General features: G+C 37.6%; 5 protein-coding genes across 10 annotated transcripts in view; 3 read left to right on the plus strand and 2 right to left on the minus strand.

Annotated features, from left to right (window-relative positions):
- The window catches only part of LOC111496133 (protein RRC1-like), a 21211-nt gene extending 13934 nt beyond the window's left edge, over positions 1 to 7277 (plus strand). For both annotated transcript variants that reach the window (XM_023146438.1, XM_023146439.1), the window contains 14 exons: positions 334 to 394; positions 481 to 630; positions 996 to 1115; positions 1200 to 1365; positions 2427 to 2539; positions 2622 to 2693; positions 3558 to 3779; positions 3872 to 3930; positions 4063 to 4147; positions 4261 to 4398; positions 4603 to 4827; positions 4925 to 5721; positions 5965 to 6131; positions 6578 to 7277. In XM_023146438.1, the coding sequence (XP_023002206.1) occupies positions 334 to 394; positions 481 to 630; positions 996 to 1115; positions 1200 to 1365; positions 2427 to 2539; positions 2622 to 2693; positions 3558 to 3779; positions 3872 to 3930; positions 4063 to 4147; positions 4261 to 4398; positions 4603 to 4827; positions 4925 to 5721; positions 5965 to 6131; positions 6578 to 6822 (2620 nt within the window). In that variant the 3' untranslated portion in view covers positions 6823 to 7277. The remainder of the gene's footprint in view (positions 1 to 333; positions 395 to 480; positions 631 to 995; positions 1116 to 1199; positions 1366 to 2426; positions 2540 to 2621; positions 2694 to 3557; positions 3780 to 3871; positions 3931 to 4062; positions 4148 to 4260; positions 4399 to 4602; positions 4828 to 4924; positions 5722 to 5964; positions 6132 to 6577) is intronic.
- Positions 7278 to 7646: 369 nt separating this feature from the next.
- On the minus strand, positions 7647 to 12122 carry LOC111496189 (probable folate-biopterin transporter 2). Of its 2 annotated transcripts, none has more exons than XM_023146547.1 (5): positions 11793 to 12122; positions 11309 to 11676; positions 9460 to 9719; positions 9108 to 9374; positions 7647 to 8483 (listed from the first exon to the last, which is right to left on the minus strand). In XM_023146547.1, the coding sequence occupies exons 2-5, from the start codon at positions 11670 to 11672 to the stop codon at positions 7866 to 7868; spliced, it is 1509 nt and encodes a 502-aa protein (XP_023002315.1). In that variant the 5' UTR covers positions 11673 to 11676; positions 11793 to 12122; the 3' UTR covers positions 7647 to 7865. The 2 variants fall into 2 exon arrangements, with proteins under 2 accessions (XP_023002315.1, XP_023002314.1); XM_023146546.1 differs by having other exon boundaries at positions 11309 to 11700; positions 11793 to 12121.
- Positions 12123 to 13737: 1615 nt separating this feature from the next.
- Positions 13738 to 19307, minus strand: LOC111496183 (monogalactosyldiacylglycerol synthase, chloroplastic). The gene is made up of 8 exons (XM_023146538.1): positions 18361 to 19307; positions 17249 to 17421; positions 16945 to 17106; positions 16726 to 16867; positions 16167 to 16391; positions 14995 to 15057; positions 14847 to 14921; positions 13738 to 14197 (listed from the first exon to the last, which is right to left on the minus strand). Exons 1-8 carry the CDS (start codon positions 18868 to 18870, stop codon positions 13961 to 13963), a joined length of 1587 nt encoding a protein of 528 aa, XP_023002306.1. The 5' UTR covers positions 18871 to 19307; the 3' UTR covers positions 13738 to 13960.
- Positions 19308 to 22222: 2915 nt separating this feature from the next.
- Positions 22223 to 25707, plus strand: LOC111496194 (zinc finger CCCH domain-containing protein 22-like). Its single transcript, XM_023146552.1, has 4 exons — positions 22223 to 22495; positions 22661 to 22975; positions 23330 to 23390; positions 24505 to 25707. The coding sequence occupies exons 1-4, from the start codon at positions 22370 to 22372 to the stop codon at positions 25494 to 25496; spliced, it is 1494 nt and encodes a 497-aa protein (XP_023002320.1). The 5' UTR covers positions 22223 to 22369; the 3' UTR covers positions 25497 to 25707.
- Positions 25708 to 26903: 1196 nt separating this feature from the next.
- The window catches only part of LOC111496228 (lariat debranching enzyme), a 4829-nt gene continuing 3755 nt past the window's right edge, over positions 26904 to 27977 (plus strand). For all 4 annotated transcript variants that reach the window (XM_023146598.1, XM_023146599.1, XM_023146600.1 and 1 more), the window contains exons 1-2: positions 26904 to 27170; positions 27250 to 27407. In XM_023146598.1, coding sequence (XP_023002366.1) covers positions 27048 to 27170; positions 27250 to 27407 — 281 coding nt within the window. In that variant the 5' untranslated portion in view covers positions 26904 to 27047. The remainder of the gene's footprint in view (positions 27171 to 27249; positions 27408 to 27977) is intronic.

Here is a 27977-nt window from a genome sequence, read left to right on the forward strand (position 1 = left end):
GGGCATGAATGTGGAACAATAGGAAGACGAAACTTGATGTAGTAAGATTAGTGATTAATGAGAATTCTTGGTTAATTAGGATTAAGATACTTTGTTTAATTCCATGTTAATTAGGATTAAGTTGTTATAGATTAAAGTTCGAGCTTGGAACCCTTCAATTTGATATTATGTTCCTAGGAAAGTTTATCTTAGATGAACTTTTTGAACAGAATGGCCAAAATTGTTTACTGCCTTTACTCTTCCTTCCCTATTGTTTCTTCAAAGAAAAAAAAGACTACCTCCCTTCCTTGAAGCAATCTATGCTGAGTTGGAGGTTCATCTTTAATATTGCAGATATGTCCCATCGTTCATTCCACCTCCACTGGCATCCAAGGGAAAAGAATCTGACAAGAAGGTAAGTCTACTTGTCATGTTTCTGCATTATTGTGGATGGAGTCAATAGGAACGGTATTTAGTTCTGAACTATTTTACAACTTTTAGGAGCTGGACAAGCCAAAGGAGAAAGAAAAAGGAAAGTCTAGGAACATCGATCATTTTATGGAGGAGCTGAGGCACGAGCAAGAGATGAGGGAAAGAAGAAATCAAGATCGCGAACATTGGCGAGAAGGACGTCATGGAGAAAATTCAACAGTATGTGTTTTCAGCGCCAAGTATAATTTCTTTTTAATTTCTCTAAGATAGCAGGGGCAAATTATCTGCTAGTTTCAATTTATTTTTGGCATCGGTCTAGCCTTTTGTTCTAACTCAGACGATAAGGTTCTTGAGGAGGTGTCTGCTTCTGCTTTAACTAAGTTAATTTGACATATGGTGCAATATAATTTCTCTATTTTGTATATTCCATTACACAATGCATGCACGTATATTTTTTTTTTGTCTGAGTAGCAGATTATATTATTATTTTGTCATCATACCATCATAAGAAAGTTTAACTTACTTTTTTTTTTGTCAATTTTTTTACCCTGTAATGTATTGAATTCTTGTTCTTTAATGCCTAGCCATCTAGTCGATTTGATGAACTACCTGATGACTTCGATCCTAGTGGGAAGTTCCCTGGATCATTTGATGATGGAGATCCTCAAACGACTAACCTTTATGTAGGAAATTTATCTCCACAGGTACATTTTTTCTCTACTCTTATGTATCTTGTTTCTTTGCCTAGAAATATATGCCATCTCATTTCTTCATCTTAACCCCTTTAGGTTGATGAAAACTTTCTCCTTCGAACTTTTGGAAGATTTGGACCAATTGCTAGTGTGAAGATAATGTGGCCAAGGACAGAGGAGGAGCGAAGACGGCAAAGAAATTGTGGATTTGTAGCTTTCATGAATAGAGCTGATGGACAGGCTGCAAAGGATGAAATGCAGGGTTTGTTCTGCTTCTTTTAGTTTATTTCGAGCTTTTGCCTTGCAATTCTTGTTAACTGTTGAGGATATTTATGTGCTATGGTAATCCCTTTTTTTTTTTTTTTTTAATCAATAGCTATCTAATGCAATTTGTTTGCACACCGTTACTGTTTTCATTAGGCAGTTTCATTGTTTTATGTTTCTATACCCATATTTTTGGCTTGGGCTCCACCTCCTCCATCGAGACGTTTTTCATGTTTCAATTCTATCTTTGAATTACATAAAAGATTATCTTTTTAATCATTCCCCTGTAAGTTCGAAAGACCTGGACTTGAACACCTTTGACCAACAGTGCAGCGCTGCGGTTTGGGTGGGGGGGGGGGGGGGGGGNCTTGAATGCCCAATGACTTACCCAGCAATTTAATAATCAATTGACTTGTGTCATACTTGCAATATGATTTTATATATAAGATAATATGAATTATTAAATCAGTAAATGACGTAGTCCAAAATTTCATCTGTGACTGCTAAGTTCTCTTATTACTACATTGTTTGGTTCATCGTCAAAAAGATAAGATAGAAACTTTAGTTTGGCTAGCGTGTTCATGTCTGTCGGACACTTTGGCACTCCTGACACTTGTTGGAGACATATTGGACACCAGTTAGCATAATATATACATGTTAAATACTAGTTTTACAAAGTTAATAAAGTCCAACATTTGTTAGCCAAATATTGAACATTTTTTTAGTATAATATACAAGGAAAAAAATAATAAATTTTGAAGTGAAATATATCAACCTAATAATACAAGCATGTAAATCCATAAGCATATTGAGTTGAATTTCCTTCTTGTATAAAAATGATGTATACTTTTTAGAAAATATATTTTACTAAATGTATCATTGTTGTGTTCTTGTTCTTGATATTTTAAAATGATTGTCACCATATTCGTGTTGAATGTATCTGTCTCATATTTGTATCCATTCTAAGGCTTCGTAATTTCAATTTGTTTTCTTTTTCCGTTTAGAAAATTGACTTTTATCTGGAGAATGGTATAAATTGATTAAAATATTTATGTGCAGGAGTCGTTGTTTATGGGTATGAACTGAAAATTGGATGGGGAAAGTCTGTCGCTCTTCCATCTCAAGCATTACCAGCACCTCCTCCAGGTCATATGGCCATTAGAAGTAAAGAGGTTCGTTATTTCTACTGGATCTACATTTGAAGTAGATAATAGCAATTCAACATCTTTTGATTTCACCTTCTTTGATCGACAGGGTGCCACTGTTATCTTATCTGGCTCATCAGGACCGCCCGTCACTTCTGTCCCAAGTCAAAATTCTGAACTGGTTGGATACCTTTAATTTCTTCTTAACCTTCATTCTCTTCTACCCAAAATGATTGAAATCGGTTCTGTCAGAATGTTATATTTGTATATTTAAATATTAGATGGAAACGCACCTTTATTTTTATTATTGTCTTCTGTTTAGACAGCATTGGATTTGTCTTCATTATCGCATAAGACTTTGAAGACTCTTTATTTGACATAAATGAAAAAGTATTTTGGTGGATATTTGAATTGTTATGAGGTCTCGTCAAGCTATGGGTCTTTTTAGTAGCAATGTTACAGCGTTATCATTAACCACAAATCATTGAACTTTTGCTTTAGTTCTTTTTGTTAGGATCTCTTCATCTGTCATGTTATTTCTTCCTCTTTTATAATTTATATATTGGATGTGTGTTGGGTGACCATTTATTATTGAATTGGATGTCAATTAGGAGTCCAACGTTAATGTAATTCTTGTACTTCTAAACAATTGTTTGCCCTAGCTAAAGTATAATTTATGCTGCTTGTGTCCATAGATTTTTTAGAAGTTTCTCATTTACATATTTAAGCATCTTTAAGTAGATTTGAGCTCAGAAAGCATAGTCATACTGCTTCCTTGTCTAAGGAATTACTGTATAGAGCAATTGTTATATACTTATTTATCCGGAGATATTTTAGCTTATGGCACCTTAACTTTTGAGGGTTGTATTGTCTCAATAGAATATAATCCCTTTCCTGCTCGTTGCATTTGGATCTTGGTCCAAATTTCTTGATGTAAAAAACAGTGTTCTCTGTCAGAAAGGCGTTTTATACCTTAATTTTCTCAACCTGAAATGAGATTCAACTATTCTATTTTATTCACCGAAGTTGTAACTGATGTTGATAGGTTCTGACACCCAATATTCCTGATATTACTGTTGAACCGCCTGAGGATGATCATCTCCGCCATGTCATTGACACTATGGCTCTTTACGTTCTGGATGGAGGTTGTGCCTTTGAACAAGCTATTATGGAGAGGGGTCGGGGAAATCCTCTCTTCAACTTCTTGTTTGAGCTTGGTTCAATAGAACATACTTACTATGTTTGGCGACTTTACTCATTTGCTCAGGTAAACTTCTTATATAACTATTAGTCCAATTTATCATTCGGAAACCAACATCTCTGATGTATAGTGTGTATCCTATTTATACTTGAATAAAGGGGGATACTCTTCAAAGGTGGAGAACTGAACCTTTTATCATGATAACTGGTAGTGGGAGGTATGTTTGTCTGAATCTATTTGCAGGGGTTGTTTCCAACTCTTCTTTTTATATATATATTTTATATTATATGGTAGCATGTGTGCCGACCCTCGATCAATGCCAGAAATGTTAATTGTGTTGGATCTGCAGATGGGTTCCACCGCCTCTTCCAACTGCTAAAAGCCCAGAGCTAGAGAAGGAGTCTGGTCCCACATATGCTGCTGGAAGAAGCAGAGTAATTAGCACTTTAAGAATTGGATCCTATTTCTATATTTCTGCCTTGTGCATTTTACTGAACTAATTTTCCTCTGTTTTTTCCCCTTTTTTTGTGGTGGGGGGGATCTATAGCGTGTGGAGCTTGAAAGAACATTAACTGATTCACAAAGAGATGAGTTTGAGGACATGCTTCGGGCATTGACACTAGAAAGGAGTCAGATAAAGGACGCAATGGGGTTTGCATTGGATAATGCTGATGCAGCTGGAGAGGTAGCTATGATATAAAGGCTATTATTGAACTGCATGTGAATAGATCTACCTATATGGATGGTCTTCTTTATCCTTTTCAAAACAACACTACATTAAAGGCGTTAAAAAGCCTACCAGTTTGTTTTATGTATGCCTTTTCTTTTGCTTCTCAGATCATCACTTATTTGTTCTCTTCATTGATCTATTTAATTTTTTAAATTGCAGATAGTTGAAGTTTTAACAGAATCTCTAACACTTAGGGAAACTCCTATTCCTACCAAAGTTGCACGGTTGATGCTCGTGTCTGATATCCTTCATAACAGTAGTGCTCCTGTCAAGAATGCATCTGCATACCGCACAAAGTTTGAAGCATCATTACCTGACATCATGGAGAGCTTCAATGATCTGTATCGCAGTATAACAGGGAGAATTACGGCAGAGGCCCTCAAGGTAGAATTATTTATCATCTCACCTATAGGTATCGGAGCCCAACTCGTGATTTGTCCTGTATGTGCTAATTGGGTTATACTTATCTCTAATTATGCAGGAACGAGTACTGAAATTGTTGCAAGTATGGTCCGATTGGTTTCTGTTCTCGGATGCTTATGTGAATGGATTGCGAGCCACATTCCTTCGCTTGGGAAACTCGGGTGTGATCCCTTTTCATTCATTGTGTGGCGATGCCCCAGAGATTGAACGGAAGGCCAATAGTGATAATTTAGGAGATGGGGGTAAAATCAATCAGGATGCTGAATTGGCAATGGGAAAAGGAGGAGCTATGAAGGAGTTAATGAATCTTCCCTTTGGAGAATTGGAAAGAAGGTGCAGGCATAATGGATTGTCTCTTGTTGGTGGTAGAGAAATGATGGTTGCACGTTTGCTGAGCCTCGAAGAGGAAGAAAAACAGAGTGGATTTGAACTTGATGAACACTTAAAGTATAGTAATTCTCATTCTGGTAGGTATTCAAGTAGCTCGAGAGAAACTAAAATTGATCGTGATCGAGCAGAAATTTCTGGATGGAATCGTTTTGGGGATGATGATACAGATTTCCAAAGGATGGGTTCTGTGCCTTTGGCTCAAACTCTTTCCATTCCACAGCCTGAACTAAAAGGCTTCACGAAGTCGGGGAAAAATGAGCCCGTTTTGCCCATCTCTAAATGGGCGATGGAGGATGATGAAAGTGACAATGAGCAAAAAGGAGGTACTAGAGGTCTTGGATTAAGTTACTCATCTTCTGGAAGTGAAAATGCGGGCGATGGTTCTAGTAAAGCTGATGAGATGGACATTACTACGGAGGCAAGTGTTCTTATGCAACCTGATAGTGGGTTGAATGAAGAGCAGAGGTACATAGTCCATTTCTAAAGCTGACAATTTCTTTCTTAACTGTTTAATTTATTATTTTTCAAGATTTAGAACTGGTGGCTTGTTGGCCCTGCTAGGCATTGATCCATGAATTCCTTAGAGAATTTATTTGAATTAGATAAGTGTGACATCATAGAGAAGCCTTTAATTTTGTGCGAATCTAAAATGAATTATGAGAATCTTACTATATTTTGCTTGATGTTCGAATGAATTTATTGTGACAGACAAAAGTTACGACGTGTAGAGGTGGCTTTGATCGAATATCGTGAGTCCTTGGAAGAACGGGGCATCAAAAGTGTAGAGGAAATAGAGAGGCGGGTTTCGATTTATCGAAAGCAACTAGAATTTGAACATGGATTGTCAGAGTCCAATGAGGCTGCATTAAGGAAGAGTAAGTTTTATTTCACTAACTTTTTGGACAGGAAATTCTAGTATGGTTTTAAATTCATGTTTGATCTAATCTTTTCGTTACTTTACTGTTGGGTGGGATAAATAAACTTCGAGTATTTAGTTTATTATATGTTTATCTAGTTTAGAGCTTGTCGGGGAAAAACTGCACTCTTTTTACTCGCTCAGTTTGGGCCAAGAATCAGGATAGGACCCGACTATTTTTGGGCCTGCCATTATATTCGCTTATTTTGTCACAATATCATGTGTCTCCAAGAAAGTTTAATGTTCAATGAATCTTGTTAATGCTTTTACTGATTCCAAATTGACCCTCTAATTGTAACCATGGATCCACTTTTCTTGTGTGACTGAGATATTGTGAAATTACTATTGTTTATGGTTCTTGTTGGCTGGAATTTAAAAAAAACCCCTTACTCTGTGCCTATGAAGAGAGGAGGGATAGACCAGATGATAGCCATGATTCATCAAGAAAGTTGCAGCGTAACCGGAGCCATAGCGATAGCCCAGTACCAAAGTCATTCAACCGAGACAGGGACAGGGAAAATGACGTGGACTGGGAGCAAGAAAGATCAAGAGACAGAGATGGTGAAAAGAGTGGAAGCAGAGAGAGGGACGACCATGACCGAGATAGGGGTAAAGATAGAGACAGGGATAGGAGAAGACGAGCAAAATAAGAATCATTCCTATCAGATTCTGCCAAGGAAGTTCATGTCTAAGTCGTGCTCAACGTGTTCCCGAACTTGAGGCAGTCTCTCGCAATCAAGAAACGTGAAAGTTTTACTCGGATGTCGTGGAGAAAAACAGCGTATTGTAGTTTGTGTTACCCGTTCGTGTTTAAAGAAAAACAGGGTATGAATGTTATGGAGAAAAAAGGGGAATTTTACTCATCCTGTGTATGGTAAGATGTTAAATTATAGGCAGTAATGTTGTTGCCCATCAAAGGGAAAACTCCCATATGATCATATTTGTCCCAAATATTAGGTTTTTGTATTGGAACATTTTCTTCACCATTCCCTATATCCCCTCTTGAAGAGCCATTTAGTATAAGAGATCGAATTGGTTTCTTACTCATTGAGTTATGCTTAGATTAACGTCTCAAAAATTTTATTGTAAAAATTTTTTGCTTCAATATTTGGACATGCAAACTAGAAATACCTTTCTTTTGATAAGAGAAGAGATTACTCGATCTATTTCTGTATCACTCATGATATTTATAATAACTTGGGTACCCATTTCAAATGCATATCCCATTTTTACAGTAGGATTATAAAAATCTATGAGAAGCAATCGACCTTATTGTCTACACCAACTGTCATTTAGCTAATAAGCTTGTGGATATCGAAGCTCCACAAACGGTACTTCCTAATATTGTATTTGAAGCAATTGTTCAAATTTTTGTGCTTGATGCTGTTATTCAAATTTTTGTGCCTGATACTGTATCTCTAGCAATTATTCGAATTTCTTATGATAGAGACGTAAGAATAGATAAAAAATCAAATGAGAACCGAGAAAGAAGCTGATTTTTCATTGTATTGTAGAAAAGAATCCAAGAATTGGAGTAGTTTCTTGTCTTTGAATCTTCCCCATCCAATAATTAAATAGTTTACAAAATTTTGATGCAACAGAAGTGGAATATGCAGGAGACATCACTGAATCAATACCTTGTTTGCTTCATATCTTTATCTACAAACAATTTCATACCATTTTAGCCTCTATATCAGAAAGCTTCCTTCTGATTATCTATGTCAATGCCATTCACAAGAGAAACCAGTTCAATGTTATTCGCTTCAGAAATCTCGTTATCGACGTCTGAACTCGGCAGTTCGGTTATAAGAATCGAAGAATTCGAATCACCTCTAGGCACCAAAAACAGCATACACAGCGGAACGAGTCTCAAGCAGTTCCTTATCAAAATGGCTAGCCATAGATTATGAAACTTCGTTCGTGTTACATTAAGGATATGGAGCAAGAACCCGCCTCCCCAAGACGCTGAGAGAAGTCCAACATTGTCAATCGACATAAGCAAAGCGAAGAAAGTTCCCTCAATGCCTCTTGGACAAAGCTTGGAGCTTAGAACTAGAAGAGGCATCCATTTTAGCCTATTGACAAGCTGATGCACACTCTCATCTATCACAATGAAGAAATAATCTGGTAGTCCAAATTTCAAGTTTAAACGTAAAACCAGCAAGAAATCCAGCATCCCAGATAAACTGAATATCAATTGAGTCCAGAACAATAAGTCTTGGAACTGATGACCCTTAAGAACATATTGGTACAGTAAAGCTCCTAAAAGTGACCCAACTGAACCAATTGAGAATATGAAACCAACATTTTCCTGCATCAAAGTAGTTCAGCCAGCTCAAGTTCATTTGGAAATAGACTAGAACAACAAGCATACTCGTTCGAGGCGTCGAGTATCATAGATATCACGGCTAATAAGAACTACGAAGAGTTAGGACAATGTCCAAAGAAGTTGAGTGATGGAAGAATAAGTCGTAGTAATAAGTAATAGAAAGATCATGTCAAAAAAGAATCATGAAAATTCGAACATTGACGTATTTATATCAAGGCAACTAATGAGATTAGGAAAAGAGGACTCACTCTAGTAAAATACTAAAATAAAGAATAATAGTAAAGTTTCCATTTAGGACCGATTTGGATCCCTCCGTTGTTTCTTTTCCTTCCGCACCCTTTCCTTGAAACGAGAAAGAAGATGGTACACTTGAATTGTATTATTTAAGTACTTATTGCTCGCCAAAGATCCTACTTCTACAATTGGTAGGTCACCGGGTTATTCAAATAAGTTGTGTTTTCTCTGGTTTTCCCATGCTAAAACTTCCGTACCACACTAAGAGAAAAGGGGAGAGATGTTCAAAATTACTATCACAATCAAGCACCTTGATTCTATATCATCTTTTTCGGTATCATAGGAATCAAATAATAAATCTTGTTACGATACCTGAGAGAATTTTGGACCATCTTTTGAGTCAGTGTACCAATAGAACAGGCCTTCATTGATGTCCAGGCACAGTGCAAGGGATAGATACATATAGAGGCATGGCCTCCAGACATTGGGTATCTTCAATGTCATCCACATAGCCCTCCCTGCACTGACAAACTTTTCACTTACCTGTCTGTAATTGAAGTTTGGCATATGAGGTTCATTCAGTAGAACTCCAACCAATAAGACAAGCCCTCCAGGTATTGCTAACAAGCCATACACTCCCTATCATGGAAGGGAAAAGTATGTGAATTTTCCATGAAATGAAAGAATCAAGCCTTGATGTAATAGAGTTTATATAATAGGGAACCTTGGGGCCTATCAGATGAACAAAGATACCGCTAATGGAGAAGCCAAGTAATGCTCCAATGGAAGAACTCAAGGCGCACAAGCTTTGCAAATCAGCTGCAAGGGTAGGATGAAAGCTGCTGTTCTGTGCTACACAAGCATCAATGGTGACGTCTGCAATGGCTACTCCGGCACTTCCCACGGTTAACAACAAAATCGCGAGTGGAAGATGCAGCTTTTCGAGTAATGATAGTGAAAGCAAGGAGATTACACCAAGAAGACCTGGAATAGAGAAGAAAGAAGTAGGGAAATTACAGACGTTTTGCTATCAGATCAACTTCTAAATGATGTGTGTTCTTTGAAAATATAAGAAGTGAGTTAAGGTGGGAGAAAATGGGAAGTAAGCAAGTTTTTTATGTACATGAGGGGAAAAGGTTTTAGTGATGTTGATGTTAGGAATCACGGATCTCTGCAATGGTACGGTATTGTCCACTTTGAGTATAAGCTCTCGTGGCTCTGCTTTTGGTTTTTCCAAAAGACCTCGTACCGATGGAGATGTATTTCTTGCTTATAAACTTGTGATCATTCCCTTAATTAGCCCATCTGGGTGTGAGAACCCACATCGGTTGGAGAGGAGAACGAAGTATTTCTTATAAAAGTGTGGAAACCTCTCCCTAACAAACGTGTTCTAAAACCTTGAATAGAAGTCCGGAAAGGAAAGTCCAAAGAGGACAATATCTTTTAGAGGTGGACTTGGATTGTTACAGTAGAACTTCCTCTAAAAAATTCTCAACAATCCTCCCCTCAAACAAAGTACACCATAGAGCCTCCCATGAGACCTATGGAGCCCTCGAACCGCCTCCCCTTAATTGAGACTCAACTCCTTTCTCTGGACCCTTTGAACAAAGTACACCCTTTGTTCGACACTTGAGTCACTTTTGACTACATTTTCGTGGGTTCCAACTTCTTTATTCAACATTTGAGGATTCTATTGACATGGCTAAGTTAAAAGCATGGCTCTCATACCATGTTAGAAATCACAGATCTCCAAAATGGTATGATATTGTACACTTTGAGAATAAGTTCTCATGGTTTTGTTTTTTGTTTCCCCAAAAGGTCTCATACCAATGAGATATATTCCTCACTTATAAACCCATGATCATTCTTCCTTTAATTAGCCAATGTGAGACTCCCTCCCAACAATTCTCAACAATCCTCCCCTCGAACAAAGTACACCATAAAACCTCTCCTGAGGTCTATGGAGCACTCGAACAAAGTACACCCTTGGTTCGACACTTGAGTCACTTTTAACTACACTTTCGAGAGTCCCACCTTCTTTGTTTGACATTTGAGAATTCTATTGACATGGCTCTGATACCATGTTAGGAATCACGGATCTCCACAATGGTATGGTATTGTCCACTTTGAACATAAGCTCTCATAACTTTACTTTTGGTTTCCCCAAAAGACTCGTACCAATGGAGATGCATTCCTCACTTATAAACCTATGATCATTCCCTAATTAGCCAATGTGAAACTCGCTCTCAACAATCCTCAACAGTTGACTATATCTACACGTTCAGATTCACCTCACTTGCACACAACGAATAAGTAATGATTATTTACAAACATTCCAAAAGGTTTCCTTACACAAGAAAGTGACTTCCAATGTTGTTCTTAGAGATCTGATATTCAAACAATTTAAACCAAAGTGAAGAACCTGGAATAACAAAGAAAGTGTTTCACTATTAACAGCCTTAAAGATCCCAAAGTTGAAAGCATTTGAATCCTAAAACACATACCCCAACTTGTTCATTCTTAGCATCATATCTAGCATACTATTGAACAAGACCGAAGGTATTGATTTCTACCTGCAAAAACGAAGTATGGCCGCCTGTGATATCCAAAAATGGGCACTAAATCAGTGAAAAGCCCCCATATAGGCTTAACCATCCAAGGAATTGAGGTAATCCCTGAATAAAACTGTGCTCCAGATGGCTGCACTTTCTGAACATCCTTCATATAATACTTGGTTGCCACACGGTTAAGCGCACCGCCCAATCCCTGACTAATTCCATAAACAATCACTACTCCTAACACAAAACTCCAATGCATTTCAGCAACAAGTACTTTGAACCAGTACAGAGCCATGCCAATACACCCACCAGACTCTCCCTGTGGCTCATCTTCTTCCAAATCTTCAGCAGGTACTTTAAGCTTCTCTTCCTCCACCATCACTCTATGTTACAACAAGGATTTGTAGCTTCAAAATCAAGAAAATAAAGAAACCCTTTAATCAAAATCGAAATGCCCCAAATGGGTTCATCTCAAAAGCTCCAAAAAACAAACAAAAACCTCTAACAAGCTCAATTTCTGCCAAGAACTCGATCTGGGTGTGAGGAAAAACAATGAACAGCTTCCGAATAGATGAGAAAATGTGCGCTCAATCGAAGAAGATGACCCATCTTCTTCCTAGAGTGGTTTGACCAACAAGAACTTGAACAAAAGGGGAAAACCCCCATTTTCAGATCTAGGTTTTTTACTGCTAGAACATTTCCTATTCAAAGGGTTAATACAAAACAAGCTTAGCAAGGAAGCTGTCAAAGAATTTTTAAACAAGAAAGTCAATGGAAGCACCAATGGCTCGAGCAGCCCTCCGTTTTAGGTGAGGTTTGAGTATCAAGCAAAGAGATGTGAAAAATACAATAAACCTCCAGATCAAGGGTTTAGTAAAAGGAACACGTGGCAAAATCGTAATGGTTCAGTGCAAATGGGGACAAGGATGAAGGAACGTTGTCTAAAGAGAGTGTTTAAAGGTTAATTTGGCTCTCTGTTCGAAGCAAATCTCATGACTAATCCAATTTGGGCTGCCGTCATTTCATTAGATGTTTTTCAATTGCTAAATGTATTCCAGGTGTTGTTGATTATGTTTTTTTCCGCCCACCAAAACTAATTGTTTAATAAAAAAATGTTACTTTCACTGTCTGAACTCAAGGGGCTAGATTTTGTTGCCGTTGAAATTGAGAACTTTTTAACTGTTTTTCTAGTTATTTTCAAGAAGGAAAATCATCTAGGTCAAGGAGAAAAACAGCACTTTTTTTTTTTTTTTTTTTTTTTAATGTTTGTCAAACAAAAATTCGATGATATTGACTAAAAACTACCGTAGAACTGTGATGTCTCACATTGGTTGGAGAGGAAAACAAAATATCTTTTATAAGGGTGTGGAAACCCTCCGCAGACCCGTTGTAAAGCCTTGAGAGAAAACAAATGAAAAAGTTCAAAGAGGACAATATCTGCTAGTGATGGATCTAGGTCATTACAAGAACAATCATTAGAACGTTGACGTTTGAATGTTGTTATTTCAAATTTAATTTTGATCATCATTAAAAGTTCTTTCATTGACTGTTCGCTACTTTCTCCAGATTGCACATCTGCAATCATTTGTCAAAGATGAAATAGATGATTCAATATTATTATTTTTCAGAAGGCAAGATTGAGTAAGAACGTCATTATATTGATTTTCTGTATAATATCCTAATAAATTTATACTCTAATAATATTTTGAAACGTTTGTGTGAAAGAATATGAATACTTTTAAAACAAAAGTAAGGTATTTTTATAATTTAGCCAATTAGATATTCCTTAGTCCCGAGAATAATTGGACAACCCCGTAAAATAACTATTAAAAATTCAATAGACATTTTTGTAACCATTATAACCTAGGTCCACCACTAGCCAATAGATATTGTTCTCTTTGAGTTTTCCCCTACGGACTTCTCAAATGAGTTGCACAGCAGAATGGGCTTCCCCTCGAGGCCTTAAAATGTATCTATGGGCTTCCCCTCAAGATGCATATTTCAGTCGAGGATGGGCTTCCCCTCAAGATGCATATTTCAGTAGAGGATGGACTTCCCTCGAGGCTTTAAAATGCATATTTGCATATCTCAAGTCTTTAAAATGCATATTTGCATATCTCAAGGCTTTAAAATGCAGCAGGGAAGGGCTTCCTCTCAAGGCTTTAAAGTTACACACCGAAACCAGTACTCATCTAGATATTGTCCTCTTTGGGTTTTCCCTCGAAATTACCCTCAAAGTTTTTAAAACGTATCTATTAGGGAAATGTTTCAACCGCCTTAAAGGGTGTTGGTGAAATTTTACAAGAAATTAAAAAAAACCATATATCGTTTGAGAGCTCTTCACTTTCTATATTTCACAGAAAAACTATCACGAGCAATCAAAAGGATTGATGCCCGAGGATTAAATGAAACTTCCTTAGTACGATAAATGTGGTGTATCGGGATTAAACGAAAACGTTTTCATTAAAGAGCAAAACTTGAAGAATTGGTGTGAACAAAATGCTTCTAATATCCTCCCCTCAAAATATTAAGAAATTGCAACAAAATCAAACACTTATGATATGGATTCATTCATTCATTCAAAAGGCACAATAATTTATTGATTGAGATGTTGCAGTGCGCATCTCATCTCAAGTAGAACAAAGCCTCCCTCCCACCAAACCTCTTCTAAGCGCAGGAGGAATACTGTGGTACATAGCTTCGTTGTCTAGCAAGCTCATGGAGATCATGAACAATCTTAAATACTGCATCAGGTCTCGCCAGCCTCAACGCGTTCTGTGACATCACCATCAGCTCCTCTGCTTTTGGCCCGAACCAATTTGCTACAATCTTCGCTATCTCTTTAGGAGATTTCGAAAACTTCCCGCAACCATTCTCAACAACATACGGTACGTTCCCAGCTTCCTGAAAGCAAAAACAAGTAATATACCAAATGAGCATGACCGAGTCCAGTTTAGTTACAACTACGATGGACGGTGACTGATATGTGAACGAAGCGATGTAATAGCCCAAACCCACCACTAGCAGATATTATCCTCTTTGGACTTTCCCTCAAGGTTTTAAGACGCGTATACTAGGAAAAGGTTTCCACACTCTTATAAAGAGTGCTTTGTTCCCCTCTCCAACCAATGTGAGATCTCACAATCCACCCCCCTTCGGGACCCAACATCTTCGCTGGCACTCGTCTAGTGTCTGACTCTAATACAATTTGTAACAGCCCAAGCCCACCGCAAGCAGATATTATCCTCTTTGGACTTTCCCTTCTAGGCTTTCTCTCAAGGTTTTAAAACATGTCAGATAGGGAGAGGTTTCCACACCCTTATAAAGAGTGTTTCGTTCCCTCTCCAACCGACGTGGAATCTCACAAACGACCAGATCACGTGTTTCCTAAAGATTCGATGGTTTAGATACGTGATGAACAATCTACACAACCATTTAGCTATTCAAATCCTTCTACTAAGGAGCTTATCAGATAAGTTGACTAAAATAGCAGAAACATTTACAAGATAATCAAGCAAAGTTGAGCAATTGAAGGGTTAAATAAGAAACTAACCTGTCCAGCAATAAAGCCATTCAGTATTATAGGAAGACCTCTTATCATGGATTCAGCGATCGTTCCCGGGCCCGCCTATGAAAGAAAACTTGTTGGTTAGGCACGTTCGCTATGGAGATCTAATCATACGAACCATTTCAGAAATTACCTTTGTTATAATGCAATCACAAGCTCCCATACATTCCTCCATTTTTGTAACAAACCCCTTCACCTACAACATTAGAGATAATTTCTGATTATGTGTGTCCATGAAAAAAAAGAGGACGTTTTCGATAAACCAAGCATCCACGTAGCCGTTTAAAAACTCGTTGAAACTTGGTCTACACCAAAAATGATAAAGTGTATAACATGTAGTTGTGTATCAGGCCAAGCCTAACGCTAACAGATATTGTCTGCTTTTGCCTGTTACATATCATCGTCGGCCTCACGGTTTTAAAATGATTTTGTTAGGGAGAGATTTCCACACCCTTAAAAGGAATGTTATGTTCCCCTCTCCAACCGATTGGGATCTCACAATCCACCCCTCTTGGGGGCCTAACGTCCTCGCTGGCACACCCCTCATTGTCTGGCCCTGATACCATTTGTAACAGCTCAAGCCCACCGCTAACAAATATTGTCCATTTTGGCTCGTTACGTATCGTCATCAACCTCACAGTTCTAAAACACGTCTATTAGGGAGAGGTTTCCACCCCCTTATAAGGAATGCTTTGTTCCCCTCTCCAACCGATAATCTCCACCCCCCTTGAGGGTCCAGTGTCTTCGCTGGCACATTGCCCAGTGTCTGACTCTGATATCATTTGTAACAACCCAAGCCCACCACTAACAGATATTGTCCGCTTTGGCCCGTTACGCATCACCATTAGCCTCACAGTTTTAAAACGTGTCTGTTAGGGAGAAGTTTCTACACCCTTATAAGGAATGTTTTGTTCTCGTCTCCAACCGATGTAGGATCTCTCAAGTTGACTTAGACCAATCAAAGTCTAGACTCTAATATCCTTATTTAAGCATTAGAGTCTAGGTGAAAATGCGTTAATGCATTAATTTTATAACTCGCCAGCACCTCAAGAACAACATACAAAAAGTAGCCGAAACCAACTTCTAAAAAGTTGCTAAGTTTCCCTGTTGGAGTTACCTACTCGATGGCTAATGCAAGTATAACCGTATAGGTGATTTTCGTAACTTAATGCACGAGTTCGGGTTCTCATCTCCTACCAACCCCTTTGAAAGAGATGTTGTCAAACCGCTCATAGGGATTCAAAAGAAAGAAAAGTCAAAAGATTGTAATCAGAGCAGAAATGGGAGTTTTAGACAGTTAAATACCTGAACAGGAACCTTCCAATCAATTGCAAGCAACCTGGCAGCTAGTTTTTTGTTGCGGCCGCAAATCACAAGAACTTGGCCTATTGGCTCGCCATGATTTTCATCGAACAACGCATTACTTAGCGCCTTAGCCGTAGCCTCAATCGGACCCATACCTTCCCCTCCTCCCATGAGCAGCACGGCAGGAAGATTTTCATCCATGCCTAATTCTTTTCTCAACTCAATCTGTAACCATTGAAGAAGAAGCAGGATTTAATGGAAAAAATTAGACCAGAATTCCATCCAATACTAAAAGGGTCAATTATGTTTCGCAAGGAAAAAAGTTCACTACAAATTTCTGGAGTCCATAACGCACAAGGCTGCAGAAAAACACACAAGGTTTCTATTCGATATACCTCGAGGATCTAAGGGTTAACATTTAATATGCAGTTAGGAAATCCTAAAACAGCATGGCAGTTCATAAACAATTCATAAAGTCCTAAACAAATAGCACGATACACGACGAGTAATACTGAGTGGCATCAGAAGCAAACACAAAGTTTTTAAATCAGTAGACAACCTTCGGAGGAATAGGCTTAACGAAGGAAGGCCGTACGGGAAGGCCATAAACCTTTAGTTTGGAAGGATGGAGTCCAGCTTTCAAACCCCTCTTCGCTACCTCCGTCGACGGGCAGTAGCATCTCGTTACAAGCTTATGGAACCTGGACAAAATAGAACAGATAATGAAGACAACGCCATGAATAAGGGGTCGATAGAAATAACGAAAAGAATGACTAACCATGTAGGGTGGCAGGTGCTCAAATCTGTGATTACCGTGGTGAAAATGATCTTATTCAAGAGGCCCTTCGACCTCAAAATACGAAGGGGAACATGCTGCATTAGAGGATGTACACTGATAATGATATCTGGCCGATATTTCATGAGCCCTTTGGCTACCTCTCTGGGAGATGACGTTGAATTAGAACAATCTCATGAGATAGAACAACTCAAAAGAGCAAGAATGCCAACCGGCAGCCTATTCTTAAGCCCTTCAGATGATCATGAGGAAATCTAAAAGCAATCGTCGAGGCAGAAATGCTTACCGAGCTATGAATGTTGAAGTTGCAGCAAAATTTGACTGGTGGATCACTTTTGGAGCAGTCGCATAGTAAGTCATTCTCCACAATGTGCCATGTTTCACCAAGAAGTTATAGCTTCTTGGTAACTGATTGAATGGCCAAGGAGTGTGCTCCGCCCATAAATCAGTTATAAACACCTGCAATCGTTCACATGAGATGCAGATAAAGCAATGCCAACATTATCAAACATCCAGATAAAGCAAAAATATAGTGTAACAGTCCAAGCCCACCGCTAGTAAATATTGTCCGCTTCGACCCGTTACTTATTACCATCAGCCTCACGGTTCTAAAACGTGTCTACTAGAGAGAGGTTTTCTCACCCTTATAAGTAGTACATTATTTCCCTCACCAACCGATGTGGGATCTTACAATCCACCCCCTTGAGGCCAGCGTCCTCGCTAGCATACCGCTCGGTGTCTGGATTTGATACCATTTGTAATAGTCCAAGTCCACCGCTAGCAGATATTGTCCGTTTCGGCCTGTTACGTATCATCGTCAGCCTCACGGTTTTAAAACATGTCTACTAAGGAGAGGTTTCTCCACCCTTATAAGTAATGTTTTGTTTCCCTCTCCAACCGACGTAGAATCTCACAGTCCACCCCCTTTGGGCCCAACATCCTCGTTGGCACACTGCCTGGTGTCTGGCGTTGATACCAATTGTAATAGTCCAAGCCCACCGCTAGCATATATTGTTCGTTTCGGCCCGTTACGTATCGTCACCAGCCTCACGATTTCAAAATGAGTCTACTAGGGAGAGGATTCCTCACCCTTATAAGTAATGTATCGTTTCCCTCTCCAACCGATGTGGGATCTCACAATCCACCCTTAAGGGCCCAACGTCCTCATTGACACACCGCCCGATGTCTAGCTTTGATACCATTTGTAATAGTCCAAGCCCACCGCTAGTTCGAGAGAAACCTTAAAGAAGACAATATCTGCTAGTATCCTTTCCTTAAACCTCGATGAATCATTGAGTAAGTGAATGTCACATGAATGAGAATATAAACTAGAACATTGTGCATTGAATTCATTCATTGAATATTCAACAAACACTATGAGAACTAAACGATTCAAACCTGATAATCGTTCCCAAATTCTTCATTAAAGGCAGCCTTGATTGCTTCAGCGGAAGCCCGATGACCCCCACCAGTGTCGCTCATCAAGATAAGAACTCGTTTGGGCTTCTCAGTTTCAACACCATTCAATGGCAGTGCACCATCCTGCAATACACCGAACCCATCGTCTCTAATCCCATTAGCCTCCTCCGAAACACCGCCTAACGAAGCAAACCCAAGTGAGGGTTTGTCACAATGGATCCTTATAACACTATTGAACTCATTCAAAAACCTCCTTAAACTCGAGCCACCTCTTGAACTCAAGCTCAACGAAACAACACCGGACCTAGACGGCCTTTTGGCACAACGATAATCATCAACCCGGTTCAAATAAAGAGAATGTGACGATGACCCAGAACACCCATCAGAATTTAAGTTCAGAAACCTCGAACTAAACACAAAGTAACCTAATTGAGAAACGAAATCAAGAACAGAACCATTTTCTTGGACTAAACCGGATGGATTATGCATATTTTGCAGCTAAGTAAAAAACATGGAAATCAACGAAATGGGTGTTCTAAAAACCCAAAATAATGGAACGATTTTGCGAGAGATTACGATTTGAAAAAATCAAACGAGGGTTATCGAAGTTGTTTGAGAGGGACCTTCTGGGGCTGGTTCACAGCCACAAGGAGAGGATGGAGAAAAATCTGGCGCTGGTGGATGGGTACTTATATTGCTCTCCTGCGCCGAGTATGAGCCTTGGTCCGCGCTAGGCGTCAAAGTGGCGCCTCGTTTTCGCAGCTCGGAATTCGCGATTCAACGGTATATTCCATTGAAAATGGAAATTGATTCGCGGATAGGCCACGCTCTGCAATGGGTTTACACTGGTCGTCTAGCAGTAGTCTAGTCCACCGGCCATTTCACTTCTCCTCCAAAAATCAACAAAAATGGAAGAAACTTTTAGGGGCATTCTTCCGTTTCTGCAAATACCCCATTTTACACGACACGCAAATTAATCCGAGTTTCCTTCTTTTTCAAATTCTAGTAATTAAAAAAACATTAAAATAAATATATTTTTTAATCTTATATTTAATAAATCTTTTAAATTTTAAAATATTTAATAATTTCTTAATCTTCTAATTTAACCTTTTTTTTAAAAAAAAAAACCCTAATTTATTAAACATAAAAATATATATTTTTTTTTGGGTATAATGAGATATTTAATATTTTAATTTAAATTTTAACAGATAATTCAAAATTTTAAATATTTATTAGATATAGAATAATAAATTTTATAGTTGATGGATTGAAAGCATAATTAAAATTTTAATGATTAGATAAAACCTAAAGTTAAGATTAGGATGTTTATTAGATTATCTTCACCAGATATTTTAATCTTTATCTCTCAAAAAAAAATATTTTTTTTTTATATAATTTTTTTTAATTCATTATAAGGAATTTTTTTTAAGTTGATAATTTTTCGTTTTTAATATAATTTTTATTTAAAAATGTAAACCCATAATAATAATATTTGATAAATAAAAATATGATATAATTTTTAGCCACGTAATTTCTAAAAAATTAAAATTTAATATTACGACATAGTTTTTAATAATATAAACTGTAACGGCCTAGATCCATAGCTAGCAGAAACTGTCCTCTTTGGACTTTCCCTTTTAGGTTTCTACATCCTTATAAATGGTGGTTTGTTCTCCTCCCCAACCAGGGATGTCACAATCCACCCCCTTCGGAGCCAAAACCACCATTTATAAGGGCGTGAAAACCTTCCTCTAGCACACGCATTTTAAGCCTTGAGAGAAGTTCGAAAGGGAAAGCCCAAAGAGGACAATATCTGCTAGCGGTGGATTTGGATCGTTACAAATGGTATAAGAGCCAGACACCGGACGAAGTGCCAACCTTCTTGCTATTTCCCGAAGGGGGTAGACACGAGGCGGCATGCCAATAAGGACGTTGGCCCCAAAGGGGGGTAGATTTAGGGGTAATCCCACATCAATTGAAGGAAGGAAAGAGTGCTAGTGAGGATGCTTGTCTCAAAAATGGTGGATTGTGATGTCCCACATTGGTTAGAGAGGAGAACAAACCATCATTTATAAAAGTGTGGAAACCTTTCCCTAGCAGACGCTTTTTAAAGCTTTGAGAGAAAGTCCAAATAGAACAATATCGGCTAGCTGTGGATCTGGTTCGTTACATAAACAAAATATTTAATATATTTATATAAACAAAAATAATAATAATAATTCATGAAAGAATTTGACTCTATTAATCTAACATAGCATTAAAGTTGAAACCCAATTCCCACGTGGCTGTGTGCAGTCATAGTGGAGGCATGAAAATCAAAGAAAATGAGGGTTTCATTGGAATTGGGTTGGACGGAGGAATTCTGAAGGATTTCGTCTCAAAATATCAATTCCAATACTAATATCAGAGTCATGTCAATAGAATCTTCGAGTGATAGAACAAAGAAACGGCAAACTACAAAAGTGTTATTAAAAGTAATAGTATACTTTGTTCGACGGAGTTGAGCCTCGATTAAGAAAAGGTTGTTCGAGGGCTACGGAAGTTTCCGAGCCTAAAAAATGAAGTCACAAGAATTTGTGTTCAAATAAGAAAAGGTTGTTCGAGGGCTACTGAAGTTTTCGAGCCTAAAAAATAAAGTCACAAGAATTTGTGTTCAAAGTGAACAATACTCGTATTACAGAAATATGTGATTTATAACATAATTCAATTAATTAATGAATAATTACGAACTATATATTTAATTAATAATTATTAAAAAAATTATTGTTTTTTTTTTTAGTAATTTGGTGATTTTAAAATCATTAATCATATTTTTTAAATTGTAGAACAAAATATTAAAATAATGTATAATTAAATATTTTTTACAACGATAATTACAATTAAATCACTTTAAAACGCTTATTCCAAAATCATTTCCAAATATAATTAAATTCCAACTATTTTCTTTTAAGTAGCAAATAAATAAAAATTAATATAAGATTAGTTTTATATGATTCCTTAAAAGGCAAAAAAAAAAAAAAAATAAATAATAAAATATGCAGCCCACGTGGTAGAAAAAAACAATGAATTTAATTTATAATAAGTTCTAAAAGCCAAGCCACGGCTCTACGCCGCAAAGCCGAGCCACGGCTTGCTAGTTGAACATTAAATTTCTGTCCAAATTCGACAACCCTTTGTCCATTGGGCAATGCGGTACTATTGTAACAAATACTATAAATGGGATTATTAAATTATATATATATATATATATATATATATATATAAATTCGAAATATACTTAATTTGTTGCCTTTAATTTAGAAAATGTCATAGTTGGCCCACAAACCAAATCAAGAGGTTCCGAAGTTTCAAAGTCAGGTCGAGGAACACAACACGTGTCGGGAATAGAAAGACCCCATGTGCAATCTCAACATTAGGGTTACAATAAACCTTACTTTCACGAGACGTTGCAACTTATCTCGAGCTCTAAATTACTCCGAGCATGTCACTAACATGAACATATGATATTGTGATGTTGGATGATGAAAATCTCATATCGGCTAATTTAAAAAATGATCATGAATTTATAATTAAATAATACTCTTTTCATTAACGTGAGGCTTTTTGGAGAAGCCCAAAGTCATGAAAGCTTATGCTAAAAGTGAACAATATCATACCATTGTGGAGGGTCGTGTTCGTGTTTAATATATTATTAATTAATTTATTTATTTTAAATCTATTTTTTAACTTCCTTAAAACAATTTTTTTTTTAATATTTTTAAAAAAATTTAAGAATATTATTAAAATTATTTATGTAGTTTAATATATAATGGGCAGATTTTATTTTTGCGCGGCCCAAAATGGTCCATGAACGAAAGTCCAGAAACGAATTCGATTCAAGCGCGATGAATTGAGCTCTGGATCGAGCCATGGCGGTAAGATTTGTTTCCAGTAATGCCGCTATCTTCATCTCTCCGACATAGAAGATCAAATCTCGCGGTAGGAAGCAATGGCGAACGAAGAAGAGAGAGTTCTAGAGCACCAGCTGGAACTTCAATTGCACGAGCAGAGAGATTCTCTGTCCGCCTTACAGGATGCCCTAGCCTCCGACGCATCCAATTCCGAGCTTCTCGCGGTACATTTTACTATTCAATATGGTTTCTGGTTGGTTATTGAAGAAATTCTTGAGAGGAATGCATGAACCGAGTTTTTGCTTCTTACCGAATTCGATTATCTGATTTTAGAAGTTTTGGTGACCTCTGCTCGTTGATTTGCTCAATCTTATCTGTTTGATGTCAAGGTGCACGAGGAGCTACTCCAGGCAATTAAAGAGGCTGAGGAAGGGCTGCTTCACCTCAAGCGTGCTAGGTTATTGCGAGAAGCAGATTCGGTGTTGCGTGGTTGTGATAGTAACGCGGCGGAGGATGTTAAGGTGGAGTCTCTTGATCCTACTGATGTCCAGCCTGAACCTCTAGAGGATCGGAGTTTCATCGTTGGATCGAAATGTAGATTCCGGCACACTGATGGACGTTGGTATGACGGTGAAATTGTTGGATTGAATGGTTCCAATTCTGCGAAGATTTCTTTCCTCACTCCTACAACTGATAATATGTTGGTAAGCAGTCAAGGACCTTATATTTCGGCTTTTGCAAAACTGTTATTATGATTACTTCACCACCTGACATTTCTTTCTTTTGAAGTGTGTTTGTGCACATATTAATTATTATTTAGACGTGCATTGATCTTTCTGCATCGTATTCTATATGCTTGTGGTTGCCTTCTTTTTTTGTGAGGCAATCCAACTGGATTCTTTCCTATAATATTACCGAGGATCAGTTTGCAGAGCACTTTCTAGATGTGTTTTAACTAGTGTCAGCAGTTGGATTTTGTTTCACCTAAATTATTGAGCAATCACTATGGTTTTTATCACATCATGATACTAATGTTACATAACAACACCAAAGTGCAGATATGCAAGTTCTTCTTACAGCACAGATGTCGGTTTGGCACTAACTGCCGCTTATCACATGGTATGTCATATTCTTTCGTATGGACCATGTTGATCCAACAACTCTTTTAAGTAAAACCCTCCTCTTGTTTGGGTGATTGTTCCCACTAGCAGTATTAATCTTGAGATGCTAGGATAGCTTATTTTGATGAAGCTCCTGCATTGGTCCAGGATTAAGAAAAGGTTTTCCTTTATAAGAATCCAGTATGACGTTCCCGTGCTGTTCGGTTTTCTTGTTGGTGAATCTTTAATCATCTTTATTCCTAATAGAAGCATGGGAGTAAATCTTAGATCATCTGCAATGATTATAACGTCTTACTCCTTGAGATAAGAAACAATTTTATTTCTATTGAAAGAAGAATGCAAGAGTAGATTCCCAATCCTAGAACAAAAGAAAATGGAGATTTCACTGAAGAAAAACTGTCTTGGAACTATAATCTAAATCTATTTCACCTAAGAGAGGAGAGCAAAGAGAAACTTTCATGGATTTGTCTATAATTCTGATCTCTTTGAAAATCAATTTCCACATGTTTATGCATGAGGTAAATTGTGATGTCCTACATTGGTTGGGGAGGAGAACAAAACACCATTTATAAGGGTGTGGAAACCTTCCCCCTACTAGATGCGTTTTAAAGCCTTGAGGGGAAGCCCGAAAGGAAAAGCCCAAAGAGGACAATATCTGCTAGCGGTGGGCCTGGGTCGTTACATAAATGCTTGTGAACATGGAACTTCTAAAACTTCCCTTCCATGTAGCTATCTATGTTTGGTAGATTCCTTTTATGATACTGTCTATGACTGTGCTTTATGTTACACAAGATAGTCTTGTCCTTAGTGTTCGAAAAATACATGTTGTATTTTACTTCAGTTCCGATAGTATTATGATTCTGAATTTCTTCCCCTTGATTTACTTCTTGCCATTTTATTTAATTTTAACTGAACATACCCTAGTTTTTTATTCACCTTTTCAGAGAATTTTTTTTTTCCTTCTATGCATCACTACGGGCATTGCTACTATAATCAATTAGTTTTTTTTTCCCCTGTTCTCAATTAGGTTCTCGTCCTTCTGTGTAATGTATACCATAATAGGCAATAGCTATGCTGTTATTCAATTAGCTGAGAGAGTTCTTCATGTGTAGGAGTGGATATCCCTTTAACCTCCCTTAGAAGACATGTGCCAACAATTTGGAATCAGTCACTGGCCGGGTCCAGTGTCTGGGCTCTCTCATCTAGGAATGGCGTTTGGAGGCAGGCTGAACTTGAATCTTGGGATAATGCACTTCAAGTTGGACAAGTTGTTTTTAAAGATGATAGATCCTCTCAAAATCTTGGACCAGAGGATATAGCATTATCTGAGTATGCTCAAATTAGTGATGGTGAAGAAAGCGATTCCAGCTTGGTACAGTCCGACTCAAGTGATTACGACGAGGATGATCTGCAGGGTTTGGGATTTCTGGAAAGTTCTGCCCAGCAGAGAGGCATCCAGACGGAGACCGCCATATTTGCAAAATGGGAGAACCATACCCGGGGAATCGCTTCCAAGATGATGGCTAATATGGGCTATCGCGAAGGAATGGGTTTGGGTGCATCTGGGCAGGGGATGCTAAATCCTATCCCTGTCAAGGTACTTCCAGCAAAGCAATCTCTTGACCATGCTCTAGAGTCACAAAAAGAAGATAATACTAACGACGAGAATAACGGTAAGAAACGAAGTAGAGGCGGTAAGAGGAAACGTGACAAGAAGTTTGCTGCAGCAACCCGGGCAGCTAAAGATGTAGAAGAGTCGAGACCTGATGTCTTTAACCTCATCAACAACCACCTTGCAATGCATAACGGAGAATTGAACAATGGATCCACGAAGAAACAGAAGGACAAAAGTTCAGCAGATGGGAAGAAGGTGGATAGACGAAGCCTAATTGTGTACGATGACGAGGTGAAAGACCTGCGGATACGAATAGAGAAGCTCGAGGAAATGGTGAACAGAAATAAGAAAGAGAAGGTTGTTTACGAGGCGGCCTTAAGAAAACTGACCGAGACTCGTAAAGCTTTGGCGGAGGCGGAGGCGGCTCATGCATCTGCATCAAATGCAGTTACCAGCAGAGAAAAGGAAAAAAGATGGTTGAAGTTCTAGAGGATGATGAGGACTCTGATGTTATTGTATATATAATGATGGATCCACTTGTAGAAGAAGATTCATTTCACTCTCTGAAACTGCTTCTGCACATGAATTATTGAGGTGAATCGTGTGACTTAAATTCCATGGCGGTTGGAGTATTATTTGTGTGGACATATCATTCTGTTACTAATTTTAACTTCAAATAGAAAGGAGAGCTCCTTCATCATTCGACATTTTCGAACATAAATATAAATTTTTTTAACCGTCTATTTCTAGCTCATTCAGACCCATTTCTCTAGGGGCTAGCATCTTCGTTGACACATCGTTCGATATCTGGCTTTGATACTATTTGTAATAGCCTAAGTTTACTACTAGCATACATTGTTTGCTTTGTTTCCCTCTATAACCACTCGATATCTGACTTTGATACTATCTGTAATAGTCTAAGTCTAGTCCTAGCAGATATTGTTCGCTTTGTTTCCCTCTATAGCCGCTCGGTATCTAGCTTTGATACTATTTGTAATAGTCAAAGTCTACTACTAGCAGATATTGTTCGCCTTGTTTCCCTCTATAATTGCTTGGTATCTCGCTTTGATACTATTTGTAATAGCCAAAGTCTACTACTAGCAGATATTGTTCACCTTGTTTCCCTCTATAACCTCTCGGTGTCTAGTTTTGATACTATTTGTTATAGCCTAAGTCTAGTCCTAGAAGATATTGTTCGCTTTGTTTTCCTCTATAACCGCTTGGTATCTAGCTTTGATACTATTTGTTATAGCCTAAGTCTAGTCCTAGAAGATATTGTTCGCTTTGTTTCCCTCTATAACCGCTCGGTATCTAGCTTTGATACTATTTGTAATAGTCAAAGTCTACTACTAGTAAATATTGTTCGTTTTGTTTCCCTCTATAACCGTTGTATGACTCACATATAGATATTTACATTTTTTTTTTTCACAAGTTTCTTAAAGTCTTATTCCAATTTTCTATATAAAATCTTTCAAAATTCAAAATTTCATGAAAAAAAAAAAAAGAAAAGAAAAAATGTGAGAAATTTGATTAAAGAAAAAGGGGATAAATGGAATCAAATCTAAGCTAAAATCATGGGAATCAAAATAAGAAGAAAAAAAAAATGGAATGAAATTTATTATTCAATTAAAATATATAATTACTATGTGTAATTTAGACAAGAAAAAAAAAAGGAATGAATACTATTTTCAAATAATTGACAATTTAAAAAAATATATATATACGATATTCAAATAACATATTGGACATATATAATTAAAATTACATAATGATTATTTTAAAATTAATTTATCGCTTGATTTATTATTTTAACAGATTCTTCTGTCCTAAAATTAATTTTGAATTAACTAAAAACAATTTTAATTTTAATTTAAAAATAAATCACTTCTTCTCGGTTGTTGGCAGACAACGCTGGTTTTTACTTCCGCGAAGAAAGAAAAAATGGAGGGTTTATGGGGTATGGATTGATTCATTTCATGAAAAATTGCCCGGTTGCTTCTAAATTCCAGCGGTAGCCTCTGAAGAAGAAGAAGAAGAAGCATGAGGATTGCAGTGGAAGGTTGCATGCACGGCGACCTCGACAATGTCTACAAGGCTCTCCAATACATGGAGCAAGTTCAGAACATCAAAATCGACCTTCTGCTCTGCTGTGGCGACTTTCAGGTACTTCTTTAGTTCCGCATATTTTTCTATTTTGCAGTATCTATTCCTCTAAATCGTTACATTTTTCTGAGCAATTTAGGCTGTTAGAAATGAGTACGATCTGAAGAGCTTAAATGTGCCGCCGAAATATCGCGCCATGAACTCGTTCTGGAAGTATTACTCTGGAGCTGAAATCGCTCCCTATCCTACTATTTTCATTGGTGGAAATCATGAAGCTTCTAATTATTTGTGGGAATTGTGAGTTACTTGACCTTAGCTTGCGTTATCTCTTAATGGGTCTCCATGAGTTCTTTGGTTGTTCGTGTTCTTGGTGTCTTGATATATGAACTTTATTTTGTTCGTGTTCTTGGTGTCTTGATTTATGAACTTTATTTTGTTTGTGTTCTTGATATCTTGATATATGAACTTTATTTTGGGGGTAATAGAATTCTGCAAGTGTGATGTCCCACCTTGGTTGAAGAGGAGAACAAATCACCCTTTATAAGGGTGTGGAAACCTTCCCTAGTAGACGCGTTTTAAAGCCTTGAGGGGAAGCCTGAAAGGGAAAACTCAAAGAGGACAATATCTGCTAGCGTTGGATTTGGGGCATTACAGCAAGTGAGTCGAATCACAGTCATGGATTACTGCAGTTTTTTATTTTTCGAATTCTTTGAGTATGTGTGAACCAATTGGCAATCTTCCAGGAGAGTTCCAACATTCTGATACTTGGTCGTTCTGTTGAACAATTAGATGAGGTCTTTACACAATCATCTCTATGCCCTCAATTTCAATTGTTTCCCGTGTCTTTTTTTTTTTTTTTTTTTTTTT

Source organism: Cucurbita maxima, unplaced genomic scaffold (assembly GCF_002738345.1).
Source record: "Cucurbita maxima cultivar Rimu unplaced genomic scaffold, Cmax_1.0 Cma_Scf00022, whole genome shotgun sequence".
Taxonomy (NCBI): Eukaryota; Viridiplantae; Streptophyta; class Magnoliopsida; order Cucurbitales; family Cucurbitaceae; genus Cucurbita; species Cucurbita maxima.